The sequence below is a fragment of the Thunnus thynnus genome, chromosome 22 (assembly GCF_963924715.1).
Source record: "Thunnus thynnus chromosome 22, fThuThy2.1, whole genome shotgun sequence".
Taxonomy (NCBI): Eukaryota; Metazoa; Chordata; class Actinopteri; order Scombriformes; family Scombridae; genus Thunnus; species Thunnus thynnus.
In genome coordinates this window covers 12,778,674-12,794,748 of record NC_089538.1, presented here as the reverse complement: position 1 = coordinate 12,794,748, position 16,075 = coordinate 12,778,674, and the positions used below count along the sequence as shown (strand labels likewise).

The 16,075-nt window shown below is 41.5% G+C and overlaps 1 protein-coding gene across 3 annotated transcripts in view; it reads right to left on the bottom strand.

Annotated features, from left to right (window-relative positions):
• Window positions 1-2,017: 2,017 nt before the first annotated feature.
• rgs12a (regulator of G protein signaling 12a) overlaps window positions 2,018-16,075 on the bottom strand; it is a 38,710-nt gene continuing 24,652 nt past the window's right edge. For 2 of the 3 annotated variants that reach the window (XM_067580985.1, XM_067580984.1), the window contains exons 6-18: window positions 15,934-16,026; window positions 14,906-15,049; window positions 14,053-14,235; window positions 13,803-13,953; window positions 13,008-13,105; window positions 12,601-12,792; window positions 12,166-12,239; window positions 11,940-12,066; window positions 11,366-11,462; window positions 11,014-11,072; window positions 10,423-10,534; window positions 9,653-10,210; window positions 2,018-3,158 (exon numbers count right to left, since the gene is read on the bottom strand). In XM_067580985.1, the coding sequence (XP_067437086.1) occupies window positions 2,872-3,158; window positions 9,653-10,210; window positions 10,423-10,534; window positions 11,014-11,072; window positions 11,366-11,462; window positions 11,940-12,066; window positions 12,166-12,239; window positions 12,601-12,792; window positions 13,008-13,105; window positions 13,803-13,953; window positions 14,053-14,235; window positions 14,906-15,049; window positions 15,934-16,026 (2,175 nt within the window). In that variant the 3' untranslated portion in view covers window positions 2,018-2,871. The remainder of the gene's footprint in view (window positions 3,159-9,652; window positions 10,211-10,422; window positions 10,535-11,013; window positions 11,073-11,365; window positions 11,463-11,939; window positions 12,067-12,165; window positions 12,240-12,600; window positions 12,793-13,007; window positions 13,106-13,802; window positions 13,954-14,052; window positions 14,236-14,905; window positions 15,050-15,933; window positions 16,027-16,075) is intronic. The other variant, XM_067580986.1, reaches the window with a different exon arrangement.

Sequence of the window (16,075 nt, the reverse complement as noted above, 5' to 3'; positions counted from 1 at the left end):
AATTGCAGGTCAATGTTCAATTAACAGCCAGTTAACAACAGCAGCCCCGTTGTGACGTCACGGGGCTAAATGGATAATAAGGGTTTAGCATATTAAGATATTTTGGATGAGAAACAGGCCAGAAAGTAAAAATTAAGGATTTTTTTTCCCCAGCGGCGTGGCTCTAACCATTAAGCAAGTTATTTTAACAGAAACATTAGGACACAATAGTAACAATATGAAAGAAAATTAACTTCAACTCTTATGGAAAGCAATATAACCCTGGTTCCAGATCTCTCATTGCTGCCCACATCTAATTACAATTTAGTCAGCGATTCAAAGTGATTTCAGTCCAATAATCTAGGCTATAACTTCATAATAAGCTCATAATTAATTCCACAGAGAGTGACGTTTTATGTCATTTTTAATCAAACCAATATTTTAGTTATTAGCTTAATTAATGCTAACAGGATAAACATTTGTATTACCAATAATAGCATAGCTACCTGTCAAAGGATGTGAACCAGACATACACCAAGTGTTGTTAGTTGAACTTTAAAAACTCTCAACAGGTTAAAGGGTCACTCATGCAGTAACACTACTGTACTTATGACTATAGTCACTGTAAACCCTTTACACCCTGAGGGTGTCTCTGTTTGAGGTAAGCCTGTGTTACAAAGTGAGGCCATTCATTGTTTAATCTGTCTCTCACAAGTCCCCCAGTTTTATTTTTATGTTATAGTATTTTTTGGAAACAGTATAAGATATGACAGGAAATGAGGGAGAGATCTGTGTCTAAGGTCCCTGGCTGGGGACGTCTCATTTCATGGTCAAACCCCCCTTAACCTCTAAACGATGGCTGAGCCCCAAGACTCACAGTTTTATGGAGATGCAATACTAAATCGCTGGAGTATCCCTTAAACTTCAACAAAGTTTTTGCACACAGGTTTATGCCTGCATTGAATCAAAAGGAACCAACAGGTGGCACACCGTTGTCCCTTGACCTCATTTTATTAACATTCATTAGGTTCATAGACCTTTATCAAGTAAGGAGAAATTTCACTGATGAAGGTCTTTGAACCGAAATGACGGACAGAATATAAGATTATTTAAGTTTATTGTAATTATAATAAGGACCTCTGCATGGTTTTGTTTCTTCAAAATACAGGTCACACTTTCTGCAACCGACTAAAAAATGTACTTACTTCAAGTTGGAAGCACAGTTTTGCTGTTTATTTCTTCAGAATGAGACTGAAGAAATACAGGTGTGCCTGCAAGAATCCCAACATACAGACGTAGCGCCACAGTAGCTACTATGGCGAATGGCAGAAAAGTTGAGAGTGGAAGCAGTCTAGACATCAAAACGTTCACATCTGGGTCACTGAGTTATCTCCAGTTTTTTGAGATCAAGAGTTCAATCTGGGGGTGTATTAGAGATCAAGGATCCAGGAGGAATTACTGTTCCCACTGAGGAACAGTAACAGCAATAGCTTTGAGTTTAGTGAAGCATAAATGTGAAGAGCTAACCACTGTAGGCCAACTGTTCTATCAGCATTCCAGCAGTGACATGCTGTGTCAAGAAAAAACTCCCCAGTCCTATTATCTAACCTCTAATTTTCACCAGCTGTAATAATCTCTCTCCAGATGCTGAACGAAAAATACAAAGAGGAGGCTGAGCGACTTAACAGCACGTCCACAGGTCCCCAGGTGAGGGTGGTGTGTTTCAGAAGAGGAAATTGTTCAACTAAGACAACGATAACTGTTAATTATTGACAGTTTTGCTTAACTTAGCAAACACATTTAGCTGGACAAATATGCCAAGTAAGAGAATCCAGTGCTGTGAGTGTCTTATGTAAGACTTTGGGTTATAAACTACAACAGAGGAGTATTGAAAGTATTTTTTTTATGAGGTGGACTTAGAGGTTACGTTGGTGAGGATTTCCCTCCAGGCAAAAATACCAGAAGTATTTGTATAAAATGTGCATATTGCAAATAAATAACTACACTTTTTCAAAAGAAAGACGAGCATCTTTTTGTTTTTTTGGAATTACAGCCATCAAAGTTTTTTAATCATTCAACATTTGAACAACCTCAAGACCACAGAAGCAGGAAGTACAGTCAATAAAGGTACCGTCATGTATCATCTGTAAAACAGGAAGAAGATATAATGAAGAAATAGTTAAATAAGAAAGAAGAAAATTGTGGTTTGCCTCCCTTATGATCCTAAAAACAGGGTCCTGCCTACATATAGTCCAACAAAAGTGGGTACCACTTTCTTATAGGGCACACTTTACTTTCAGTTTGACCAAAAATCCTAACTCAAGGTCCACTTACTAGCTTTTTCTGTAACTTTTAACTGCTACTCACGGTTTTACTCAGCAGGAAACTAGTGGAAACAGCTAGTAAGTATGCAGTTAGTTAAAATTTTCGTGTCAAAGTGTTTATAGCACTTTAGAAAACAGTAAAAAAGCTTTTACTAAGAACAGTATTGGTTTACTGTAAATTAACAGCTTATGATGCATCCATTAACTATAATTTATAAGCTATTTGTCAAGTATGCCTTATTAGAATGGGATACCTGGGCTTTTTCCATGGTTGTCCTTGGTCTTGCATGGCTCATAATAGAATTACTTTGCGCTTAATTAATTAAACTATATAACAAAAACATATCACTGTCCCAAAATTACAACCAGTACTAAAAATCAACAAGATGACACCAGCATTCTTAACAAATTTACAATATCTATCACCATAATATTGATTTTTTTTCCTTTTTTTTGTGTTTGAAGTGGATATTGACAGCTTTGTACATGCAGCCCATCAATGGACTTATTCCCTTTTAAAAGACAGTGCCTCAGGCTTTAAAAGTGCAGCAGTAGGGGGTGGATCCCTTTAGACAACAGTGGCCTTGTAAAGGTCTGTCTTGCAGTCTTTGCCCTCTGGTGGGTTGCGGCCGTTATGGGGCATCTGGGCGTTCCTCATCCTGCTCTGGCACTGCCGCAGCTCTGCGACGTAGCCCTGGAAGCTCAGGCTGAGCTCAGTGTCCTCTCCCTGGGATGTCTCCAGTGTCCCCTCCTCCAGATGTACCCCTTCCACATCCATCACCTCCTGGACCGCCGGTGCAGCATCGGCTCTGTCTGAGGGTGTTTTGGTGTCGGTGCTCGTGTCTGTGCTTCCCTCTGTGCACAGGAGAATAGAAAGATATGGAAAATTCAAGATGAGTTGATGTATTGTATGACGGTCAAGATTTTAATGACTATTTATGAAGGTGGTTGTGAAATATGTGAGGCAAACACTTAAAGGGGACATATCATGCTTTTTGTGATTTTCTTTCATTTATATACTATTATATTGTTGGATGTCTATGTTAAACATAATCAAAGTTCCAAAACTTGAGGGGAACATATGTAAAAATGCCACCTTCAAGTCAAAGGTCAGGGCTTCAGCCTGCTGTGAACGCTCTGTATGGAAGATTACTTCTACTTCCCCATCGAACTGACGTTGGATTGTTCGCATATGCCCACAAACAGGGGTTGTTTATATTGTCCGCTCACATATTTCAGATTGGATTCAGGCTTGAACATGTACATATGTATTTAAAGTTTATTTTTTAGAGAAATCTGAATACTGCTGTTTACGTAACCCCCAGGTGTCTGACAGGCAGCAACAGAACAGAGTAAGCTCATCGAAAGGGGGGTCCTGTCGTTTTTAAACTGTAAATCCAGCGAAGATTTACCAGCAGAGCCCCAGAATATCAATGTCAACCTGGAAGTGTGCATGTTATGTCCTCTTTCACAGCTGTTCTCACTACACATCAACAGACCCAAGAGACATTATCATTCATTTGGAGTCGTCCACTTGATGTGGAATGTAAGCTCAAAATTTAGCTGTTTTGATTTTCACTCATTCGTAAGGGAAACATCTGGCTATTTGCATATTAAATACTCCACTATGTTCATTAGCTAGTTGCTAACTTTGTCATTTGGTGCTGGGTTTACAGTCCAGAAAACCAAAACAATGAGATAAAAGATGTTTAAATGAGTAAAACACTCAGTCAGGCGGTAATTATCTGTGGATTTATCACTACAAGCAACTCATTTAACATTACATCGTCATTTGATCCATTTTTAATATAATATGGATTAGTGCAGCTTTAATTAAGTAAATCACAACAAGCAAACAAGCACTAAAAGTGACATGTGGTTGTTAAAAATGACAATGACCAAACATGGATACAAAATACTTGTCATACTTGTCCGTCACTTCATTTCTCTGCATCTGTGACTCATGTGGGCTCAGAGACGACAAAGCATCAACTATTTATTACACTGGCCATATGCTCAGCATATCTATATTAGATTTTAGTAGATCTAAGACATGGAGAACTTTGTCACCCATCATCCCTTGGGTGCACACATCAGTTTAATATGTTTGTATAATCTGACAATTGTATAGGCTTGTTGTGTAATCTGGACAGCTGTTGTCAAGACAAACTTGATGACATAACTGTTTCCGCTTGAACTTGCTTAACATGCTTGCCAAATCATGGCAAAGGACTGTGAATGAAACAGGACGGGATTAAACGTAATAAATCATTGCGTCCCTGTCACATGTGGTATATTTCAACATTAGCACTTGTCATTTTAAACAATTCAAAGCTGCATGACCTCATCAGGAGGCCCTGAACACGAGCCAAACCACAAACCGTAAACATCACATTTAAAGAGGATGTGTCGGGCATGGGAATGACGTTCCCCTCTTCATGTGCGAGTGTATTCGGGTGGCTAAAACCAGGAGTTTCCGGGATGGTGGCATTAGAGTTATGATGAGTGATAAACTCTCCACATCTCATCTGAACCCTGTGGCCTCGCAGATTCTAAACACAGAGGCTCGAGTGACTCAAACACAGCACTTCAAACCATAGACTCTCCTCTAGCTGTGATTCACTGCTGTTCAGTACAGATGTAAACACAGCCGTAGAGTTCTAACAGCTGACCTTACACAGACCTTCAGCAAAAGTACAATAACAGTACAACTGCAAGCACCAAGGTGAACCTCCAACTAATTCAAGGATTTCTCAGCACCTGTCGAAGTCTTTGAGTACTAAAAATCTGAAATGATTCAGTCCTCTTGTCATAGTCGGTGCTTTATCACCACAAATCTCTGTCGCAGGGTTTTTTTCCGCAGGATGTGATGTATTGATGCTGGTATGCGGAGCTGCTAGATGACGCTTTTTGATGAATTAGGATCTGATGAATTAATAAGATTTTGTAATTTCACTGCCATGAATTTATTCATCTATCCATCCATCTTCCCGAAGGGGTCACAAGGTGATTAATAATGAAAAAAATCTTATATCTACTACATAAAGTTCTGCTATAATTGCTATTTACTTGTGAAATATCGGATGCATTTACATATGGTAGGGTTTGTAAATATATTCAAATATATGTGAAGATTAAAAAAAAAATTGTACTTATAACTCATAAAACTTCATTAACTTGCTTCATTATAAAAGGGTCAAGGCTTTACATGCACTTATTACCATTCAGGGTCAACAGGGAGGGCATTGAGGGGTGAAATCAGGACCTTTTTTTGTACAATAAATGACTTATTTTGAGATAAAAAGTAAAAATGTTTAGAGGTTATATACTGTATGTTCAATCAAGATTGTATAATTGTATTGTGCATGAAATTGTGATTGATAGGCTGCTTGAATCTGTGTTCTGCACATATGGCTGATTTTGCTTACTCATACATCTTTGGAAGGAGGGGAAATTCAGAGGGGAAAGTCCAATACATTTTTTTATTTTAGATTCTGTTTCTTTAAATCCTCCCTTATCTGAGAGACAGAACCTCACAAGCATAGGTGTCTTTATTTTTTACCCATACAGCCGCCTCATACATGTTTTCAGCTGTGACGTATAAAAAAAAAAAAAAAAAAAAGATCTCTCGGCTCAGCTGTTTAACATGGGCATTCCTCCTGTGGTGAGTCTTGTCCACAGTCATGGCAGCAGCAGCAGGGAGCTGAGAGAGACTAGCCAGACTGGAAAGGACCCAGTTACACAGTCCTCACTGAGGCCGACTGCCAAAGATCTGCTTCCACTCCTCCTTGACCGCCAGATGGATGATAAGGCAGGCCTGGGGTCAGCAAACCGCCAGCTCTCAGAGTTGACGCAGAGACACAAGAGGGGAAGACAAGTGAAACAAGCCTGGAGGAAAACTGAGCCATGTGGCCCCTCAGGTGCACTGTGCTGAAACTCTTTTTGAGTCATAACAAAGCACTTTTGGAGATAGGTAGGTTTCCCATTTACTTCAAGGAATCCTTTAAACTGGTCCATCCGGGCCAAACTTTCCTCTGACTGAAAACTTAAAGACTTCAAAGAGGAAAAAGAAACATAATCTCTGTATAAACTTAATAAGTTATTATGTCGCTAAAGATAATTCTTTTTTATAAAATGAAATACTGTTATCAGTTTATGAAGAGGGCAGCTGCTGCACTGTTGACTTGCCCTAATCAGTATCATATGAATGGAGTTAGACTGTGTGACGTCTCCCCCTAGTGGAAACTCTGAATCACCGTCGACCAGGACCACAGACCCAACGCTTGCCAGACAGGGAGAAGTTATTACAGCAACGATTAAGAAATTATCCTGGTAACATAAAGCTGCAGTTCTGCTCCTCTGGATAAAGACCAGACCCCCTTATGGTTTTGATTTCCAGTCTATTGAGGGGCTAATTTACACCTGATAAACCAAATGATTGCTGTAAACTACCTGTTAGGCCAGAAATACTCATAATGGTACTGTTTTATAAGCAATTTTAGTGTCTTTTTAGTGCAAGATAAATTCTATTAATCTTTGTGGTTGATGCACAAATTTCAAAGTTTCCCTTGAGCTCGTTACGTGTGCAGTTTGGTGATTTTGTAGTAGGATCTGAGGAGACATGAACTCCTCTAATAGTATTTCTTTTATCCACATATGTAAAGACAAAATCTTGACTATTCTCTTCCTACCTCTTTTCTACAGCACTTAATTATTTCTGATGTGTCTTGTTAGCTTTGAATCAAGCTGAACTGAGGAACATGTTAATCCACCCCTGCAGTAATTATATCTTATTCCCTTGGAACAGCAGAGGGCGTCAGTCTGACAGTAATACACGAACTGGAGAGAGATGTCTGCAATGACCGAATCAAATATACTGACAGTAAAAGAGGAGAAATGCTCTTTTTGAAACCACACTTGGTTAACTTCTCTTGCTTGGACTGATGGACTCAGACAGTTTCGGTGGCTGTTTGTGCCTTAAACACATTATCATGTCTGTGAGCGTGACTTTCCACCCTTTTCAAAGTGTAACAACTTTATAATGTCTCTAAAAAAAGTGAAGTAGAGGCGTGTTAACTTGTTCCATTTCTGCGTTTGCAGATTCCTGCACAGATTTAGCCATACAGAGCGTAACAAAAATGGTCAAACTGAATCATAGCAATGTTTCTATTTTAGAGACTGGGGAGAAAAAGACTGAGAGAAATAGGCAGGGAAAATAGATGAAAACCAGTAGTGACAGTTTCTATCTGTGTCTCAGTCAACTCGTGGATAAGGTTACCATGGCGCCCGATGGTGGGAAGAATCGGCGCTGATGCACTTAGCAACCAGAAAAGAGGAGCGAGCCTGTAGAAAAGCTGAAAGGCTTCGATTCCTCCTCATCATCATGTGTACATATTACCTTACATTAAGGCCTATCTATTAACACAAGGCAGTAAGGTCAGAGCGAACATGCTCGTCTTCCTCCGATAAAGTGCTTTGAAGTGCGAGGTACTCATCAAAAGAGATTTTGTTGCTGGAAAACATGTTGAGCGTGATTATCTTCTCTTTTTGTGGAGTTCACAGTGTTTCAAAGAAGGCTATCTAGGGTTTTTCTTTCAAGCTCAGAATCAAAACACGCTGCGTCTAATTGGATATCTGAAATTGCAGAGAAAGCTTTTGGCTTTTTTTTTTTTAAATGTCACATCATCTGTAGAAGAAACAATCACCGTCACAAATCCATTCACCTCTTGATTGTAAAATCTCACACAGTGGAAGAGTATGTGGGTGGGGGGGAATGTCGAGTAAAGGAGGAGAAATAGAAAAATGAAATCCATCTGCAGGAGATGATAATGATCTGGCACTCCGTACAGAATCAACCGACACTCCTGCACACAACGGCAAGCTTTGAAAAGCACAAGTTTAACAAAAGACAGGTTCAAGAGATCCATAAAGCCACGTTAAAGCTACACACACCAGAGACCATAAAAAAAACAACAACACACAATACACCAAAGCAGGTAGACCAAAGCAGACTAAAGACAAACAATGTTTAACAAGACCGCACAAACCCGCCACACTGAGCAATCTGAGCACAAACAGACATACACACCGAGCAGCGACACCCCTGGCACAAGCGCACACACACACACACACACACAGAAAAGTACATAAAGGAGTGGGAGCTGATGAGAGAAGGAAGCCACAAGACAAAATGAGACAGAGCTAAGGGAGAACGGGAGAAGGCATGCGGAGGCGGAGAGGAGAAGATGTGGTGGTGATGGTGGTGGTGGTGGTGGGGGGGAGGAGGGAAGGAGGGAGGGAGGGAGAGGAGAGGAATTGAGCTCACAAACGTGTAAAAAGACAGACGAGAGTGATTTCCAATTCTAACATTTATTAGATCTACTGAATCACAGGTACAGAGTTTATTGGTAGTGATTATCTACATCAGGCATCTAGAGAGGGATTGAATGACCCAGATAAAGAATGACAGGCAATTCAACAATGTCACCACCGGCGCTAAGCAGCACTTGTCCTCCAATGACTAATTCTTTTTTTTTTTTTTTTTATCGTTGCTCGAATTGCAACAGTAGGAGCTGACACCATTTTAGTGACTCACTGGTTTTAGAGAGTTGCGTAAGAAAAAAAAATACAAATTGCGTTTTGACATTGACATTGTTGAATTGCACTTAACTAGAGGTGGTGGGATGGAGAGGAACACAGCATTTGTTTTGTAATGACTGACAATTTCATGTTTCTGGTTTGCTACGATGTTTTTCTAATTGTACATGATGAACCCATAATGCCAGGAAACACAAGCTGCTAATCTCATCACTTTCAATCGCTCAGTTGCTCTGAATTATAATCATCAGTACATTTACTGACTACAGTACTGTCAAATATTGATTGTTAATCCATATGCATTATGCATATATATTATTTATATTCATAAGCTCTGCAATCAGTTACATCTGCATTCTCATGCACCCAAAACTACAAAATAAACTCTAAATATTTAACTGGAATAAACTGATCCCAGTCATGTGGCCAACCCAACAATTTGTGGCATGGGAAGTGACATCCAAGTAAACGTTACTCACTAAACAAAATATACACATCACTATTTACAACTTGATCTGAGTGTAATCAGTCAATCACACACATGCTTTGCTATGTTTATTAAAACAAATCAGTTTAAATGATTGGCAAACTGAGAAAGAGTCAATATCAATTTGTCATTAAAGTGCATCAGAGTCAGTGTAGAGTTTAATCATGAAGGTGGTCTGGTTTAGACCACCGGAGAGAGCGCACACATGCACATACGACACACACGCAAACACACGGAGCACTGGTTTATTACACTGTAGAAATACCTGAACTGGACTTTCCCTCTCCACCTGCGTCTTGAGGGTGGGACAAGGGTGGTGGTGGGGTGAAGTTGGCCTCGGGCAGGCTGCCCTCGAAGGACGGCATAGGGGATGGAGATGCGGGCAGCAGGGTGCTGTTGGGGCTGTTGATGTCGCCCTCCCCGACAAGGGTCAGGTCGCTGTGGGAGTCCTCCTCTACGGTGCGGAGGCTTGGCCGGGTGTCTGAGGGCCGGGGGATGGGGGACAGGTGGGTGCCGAAAGGCGCGTGGCGAGGAGGGGGCAGCACGCACCGCCTGGCCGCGGAGTGTCCATTGGCGCTGGAGCTGAGGGAGGAGTCCAGGCTCTCCGATCGAAGGCTGGAGGTGAGGGGCCCGCGCGAGGAGACGCCGTTGCTTCGCTTCAGCGAGTCAGGAGTGGAGCAGGCCAGGTCAGAGGAGACGGAGCAAGAGGAGGTGGAGGGAGCCAGACGCAGGAAGTCGGGAAGCACCAGGTCTTCTTTGCTCAGGAGCCCGCGCTGGTCGTTGGCTCGGGTGCTCTGCGCCCGGCTCAGCAGCTCAAAGAATTCTGAAAAACAGATCAAAGACGTTTCATCACTTAAACTTTCCAAATAGGTGAGCAACTGGGAGAAAAGGATTAGTTTGGTTTAACATGCAGCGTAGCAGCCTCACCCTCTAGAGCTACCAAGGAGATCAGTTAGTCCTGAGGCAAAGCAGAGCTTAGAAATCCACCAGAGGTCAAAAAAAAGAGAGAAAGAAAGAAGGAAAAGGGGGATTTACCTTCAGCTTCATCTATATTAATCTTTTTCTGTTTTCTCTTTTCCCCTGGGAGTGCAGAGTCTGGTCCACTTGCTCTCACAGAAAAGTCCTTTGGTGTTGACCTCTCATCTCCCTGCAGATGCAACAATAACAATGCACTCTGTTAGGGGATGGAGGGATGGGGAGGGGAGGGGGGGGGGGGGGGTCATAAGGGGAGGGTACTGTGATGAGGCTAAGCATGAGCTGCCAAGCACCCTACTGAGCGAAGTGTCCAGATTTACTGAGACCATGTAAAGATGAGCTTGGTCCATCTGTTGGCTCTGTGTCTTTAGCGACCTTGCTAGTATCTACAGCGAGTATGATCTGCCTACGTGTGTCTTCATAGCTTATGCACAGAAAAATATGAGCGAGTGAGTCAGCCACAGGCAGTGTTAGGGTGAGGAATACCAAAAAAAGAACCAAACAGGAAATACACACCAATTGAAGGCTTAGCATCGGCTAAATGTTAATGACGATTAATGTGGTCCGCTATTAAATGATACTGAATCTTGCAGAAGCAGCACAGCATTAGAAAAGGACAAAACACCACATCTGGACATTTGGAGTACTTACTGTTGCAGAAAGACTCCTGGTTGGAGGATGGCTTTTTAGGGAGGAAGACTTGGATTTGTCTGTTGAGGAGAGAAGAAAACATGAAAAATTCATCAGGTAAGATTGAGAAGAGGAGAGAGAGTGAGACGGAGAAGGGTGGAGAGGACACTTAAAGACAGAGGAGACATGCAAAAGAAAGAAGTGGAAACTATTTTCTAGTGTTAGTTAAATGTATAGAAGCTGGTTTCCTGTCCAAAAAGGCAAAAAACAACTTCTACAATCCACCATTCACCTTTATGTTTAGTTCTTAATTTTTATGCATTTATGATATTTAGTATTAAATATTGGACTTTGGTGTGTTTGATAGCCGTACCTTTCCCTGAGGCTGGGTCCACTCGCTCCAAGACGACCCGCAGGCCGTCTAAGCTCGATATGGGGGCGCCCAAATCCAAAGGCTCAGTTTGTCCACTCTAAAACAAAACAATTTAAAGGTTTGAACACATGAGCATGATCACCTGGTGAGCAGAAATCTGAATATTTTGCTATTTAATATCTCATTTGAGACATTTGACATTTGAGTTCAAGAGCATTTTGCTTAATTTATGAACCATCTTTCAGCTCCAGGTCTACTCTATAGTACAGTTATAATGCCTGGAAACCCACAGGACTAAAATACATCATCTGGTAAGGGTTTAGGGGAGGAGTAAAGAGCCGGCATGTTTGAGGAGTGTCGTCATTCTTAATTATAGCCCTTGTGCTCCATCTTCAGAGGCTGGGCTGAGTCAGAGTGCTAACCACCGTGTAGAGATGGAAAAGGATGCGGTCGCTTCCCTCCCCTAACCATAATACTCCACCCTGTGGCACTGTCAAACACTGCACAAGCTGCTCTCTGAACACACAAGAGATTCAGAAAGATTATGGCATTGTAGCCACCGGGGACGACTTACTATTTTGGCCACAAGATCGCTGAGGTGGAGGCCATATTTGGCCACAACGGGACGAAGGACTTCAGTGACTGGTTTGGTAGGTTTGGCTTTCAGCCCCACAGAGCGATTAATGGGTACCAGGTCCAATCTAAGAGCAGAGAAAGAGCAAAACTTAGGCATTAAAGAAAAGTCAGAAAAAGCTACATTCATAGGAAATCAATAGATCCAAGTACACTTTGATTCATACCTAAACAAAGTCCTCTTCTCCAGCCTCAAGTCTCGTGAGCTGAGGGTCAAGCAGTCTTGGTCCAACACTAAAGGCTATGAAGAAAAAAAGCATGACGCCACACATTAACAACACATAAAACCATATACACTAACATCTTTATTCAGGAACTGAACGATACAGTCTCCATTTTAATCCTCTGTAATCTCTTCAATTCACTTCAGTTAAATTCAGATGTTTTCAGTTATGTTCTAACAATGACTCCTCACAAAATATAGCATGTTCAAATTGGAGGTGTAATCGTACTGGATTTACCAAAGTTTGGTTTATAATAAACAGGAGGTTGATTCGATTCATTCAAGAGATGCTTGAAGCACTGCTCTGCTTCCTGGTATATTAGCAGCAGATGTTGTTAGCATTTGTCAGTAATTTGCTGGTGGCGTGTGCCTCTCTCACCTTCTCCCCTCCCACCAGGAAGAGGTCGACGGCGGCGATGTTGACGCTTATGTTGTGACAGAGAACCTGGAGGACTTCTCTAATGGAAGCACCGGGCCGAAGCGTGACAGAGGAGCACGAGCCGTCGGGCAGCATCACACTGCAGTGTTTAGGGGAGCGTTCCCAAACTCCGACTGAGTGGCGGTTATCAGACTAAAGGTCAGAAGATAACATTTTTTTAATAAGGGTTACAAGCTTACATTAAAGATACAGTTGTAATTGTAGCTGCAGTTTTTCCTTATGTGATCCATAAACAACAAACGAGTGGGCTGACGAATGAAAAATAAAATAAATTCTGGTCTGTTATGATGGTTTCAGCAGACACTGGGCTCTGTGTTGCCATGGTGATCTGTCCAGCGGAATCTTACATCAATCTTGCCAGTAGAGCAGGAAGTGGCCATCTCCAGACTGGTACCGGATGACAAGGAGCCCTGGGACTCCCTTCGCCCATTACTACCCCAGTAGTCTGCACAAAACAACACAGGCACACACATGAACTCAAGCAAATCAGAAACATCAGCGCACTACTCATTAATCGACACTTTCGGTATGCAACACAAACACTGTGCAAGGGCAGGAAAATGACTAAGTGTGCTCAACATCTTGGAGAAAAAAAAGGTGTATGTTATAAAACAACATTCTGTGAATAAACAGTAGATGTTTAATTAAATTGAAGTGCAGCTATATTTAGTAAGAGGCGTCGACTGAGACGATAACTATGCTGGATTTCCGACTGGAAACTTTGATATCTACAATACTGGTATGACTATTTGTGCCCTAACAGGATATTTGCAGATGTGAAAAAGAAGTAGGATCAATAGTAGTTTATCTTTTGAAGCTTGAAAAGTAAAAAAAAAAGTAAAAGTCCATTCAGCGTTTCAGAATATCAGTGTTGAAACAAGTATTTTGTTAGTGTACTCGTTGTATGTGTGTAACACTTTGATCACTGCAGGGCAGCTGTGTTTCTACATGCCTCCCCTGCATGTAGCTCATGGCAACCCCGGAGCTGGCAGGGATTTGGTGTCTTGTTCAAGGACATTTCAGCACTTTGGAAGTTTGTGTGTTACAAAGGTTTAAAACAGTGGATTTCTTTGTAAGCAGCTGGCAACAGGCTTGTTAATTTAGTTTGTTAAGGAAAATAAAAGAAAATTTGAGGCTCTCACCGAGGTTAATGTCTCCAATTTCCTTCTTTTTTGGTCCCTTCCCAAAGCTCCTGTTGCGGGACCATGAGAAGAACATCCCGCGTTTTTTATCAGCGCTCTCATCTTTGCTGTCCTCATTGAGTGACCTCCCTGACCTCTGTTTTCTAGGCTCCTGTAAGTTGGAGAACAAACAATATGTACTTAACATGCCGAACAACCATTTATTTCCATCCTCAGTTCCTTTAAAACAGTCAAAACACTATAGTGGCACCTTTTTCGGGGTGGAAAGGGTGGAGCGGTCGGAGCTGGCACTGTGTTTAGACGGCGCAGGGCTGCAGGGGATCTGGTAGGGGTCCGGCAAGGGTCGGCCTTCCACTTCAGCGTGCATACACTCCTGGTAGAGCGAGGACTTGAGGAATCGTGAGTAGCTGTCAAACTTCATCAGGTTGAAGATCTGTTGAACGGGGAGAAAAGAGTGCGGTGTTTGTAAGTAAACAAGCGGTGACAGACAGAGGATGATGAGACATAAGAGGGTTAGCAAAAGTGATAGAGAGGAAAATGACATGGTGAGATTAGACACACAAAGAGGCATGTGGTGACAAAAATTAGGGGGTGAGGAGGAGAAATTGAAACAAAGACAGAAAAGGGAATAAAGTAACTACTGGTGTTAACATATGGTTACAGCTGACGTTATGACAAGTTTCTTAACAGTTAACATTATATAATACCCTTTGCGAGCTGGAAATATACAGATCTCTGACTTCATGTCTACGTCTGTGTGTACAGTACGCGCTAGATTCTATGTGGGTGTATGCCAGTTTGTGTTTATCTCTCTGGTAAAGCCTCAGAGCCCGTTCGTAAACAAACCCAGATGGCCACCAAAAGAACCCAATATGCTTGTGCAAAGTGACTAAAGGCTAGATGAGAACAAACCCCCCCCCCTAGTGCACACAGATTCACTCCTAATAATACTGTCTAGAAAAATGTCTTGATCTCCATTTGACGTATGGTGCAACTCAATAATTTAAACGAGAGAAGGCTTAAATGTGGAAAAGCCACATTATTTATCAACCAATAGATTGTGGTATTTTAGTAAATGAGCTCAACTACTGCCTTGTTGATACCTGTAGCTGTTGCGTCTTGAACATGTCGGGCCGTGGGGACGTGAGGACGTCATCAGCCAGCTGGGCTTGACTGTCGATGTTGACCGGCATGGTGGCCTTGCTGGACAGGAAGCTGTTGTAGATCTCTCCAGCTCTCTGGGACAGCTGCAGGGAGGACAGTGATGATTTCAAAAAACTGTAGAAAACTATGTCGCTATCTTCTTATCTGCTCTTTTATTAATATATTTACACACAAATTAATCAGGCTTAGAGATGCTACATGAGCTGGATTGAGTCTTTGTTCTTAGCTTCATTAGTGGCTAATCTTATGCTACTGTGAAGCTGTGGTTCACAACCTGGGGTAACAAGATAAATCTGAGAGGTCAGAAATGATTAATAGGATAGAGGAAAATTGAAATCATATTTCATTTACACAGAATTGTTTAATTTTCTGACTAGTTCATTTTTAACCATGGTAATGACATGGCTAAAAATAAATCTCAGACTGTCCACCACTTTGGTTCAGAGTGAAATATCTCAACAACTATTTGATGGATTGCCATGAATGTACTTTGTTTTATTACTAGATATTTACAACAACTGTTGACATTCCCATCAACATCAGTTGTACTTGTTAATTTTAAGTGCTACTTGGCAAATGTTAACTTGCTAAGCCACTAAACTACAATGGTGAATAAGGTTAACATTATACCTGCTTTCCAACAGCATGTTAGCATTTTCATTGTGAGTATGGTAGCATGCTGATGTTAGAATTTAGCTCAAAGCACAGTTGTGCGTCAGTACAGCCTCACAGAGCTGCTAGCATGACTGGCTCTCGTGTTTAACAGTAACAGACTTAGAGCCAAAAGGTTTGGGAACCACTGCTATGAAGACAAATGTAATTTAACCAGTGTACTCAGAATGGGACTTCCCCAGGGGTAAACAAATGCTTAGAGTGTGTCATGATCTGCCAATTTACAGTGGACCACAGGATCCACAAGCACCAAAAAGGTAGTGACTTCATCTGTAGCTGCATACTGTGGACTTACCTGCTTTTTATCAGTTGCAGGGACATGACTGAAGTATTCACAGGCCTGCCAGAACAAGATATTCTCCTCACTGAATTCTTTCTTGAGAAATTCCTGTGAAGACACACATTGTAAGAGTTCCTATATGCTATCCGACTGACGG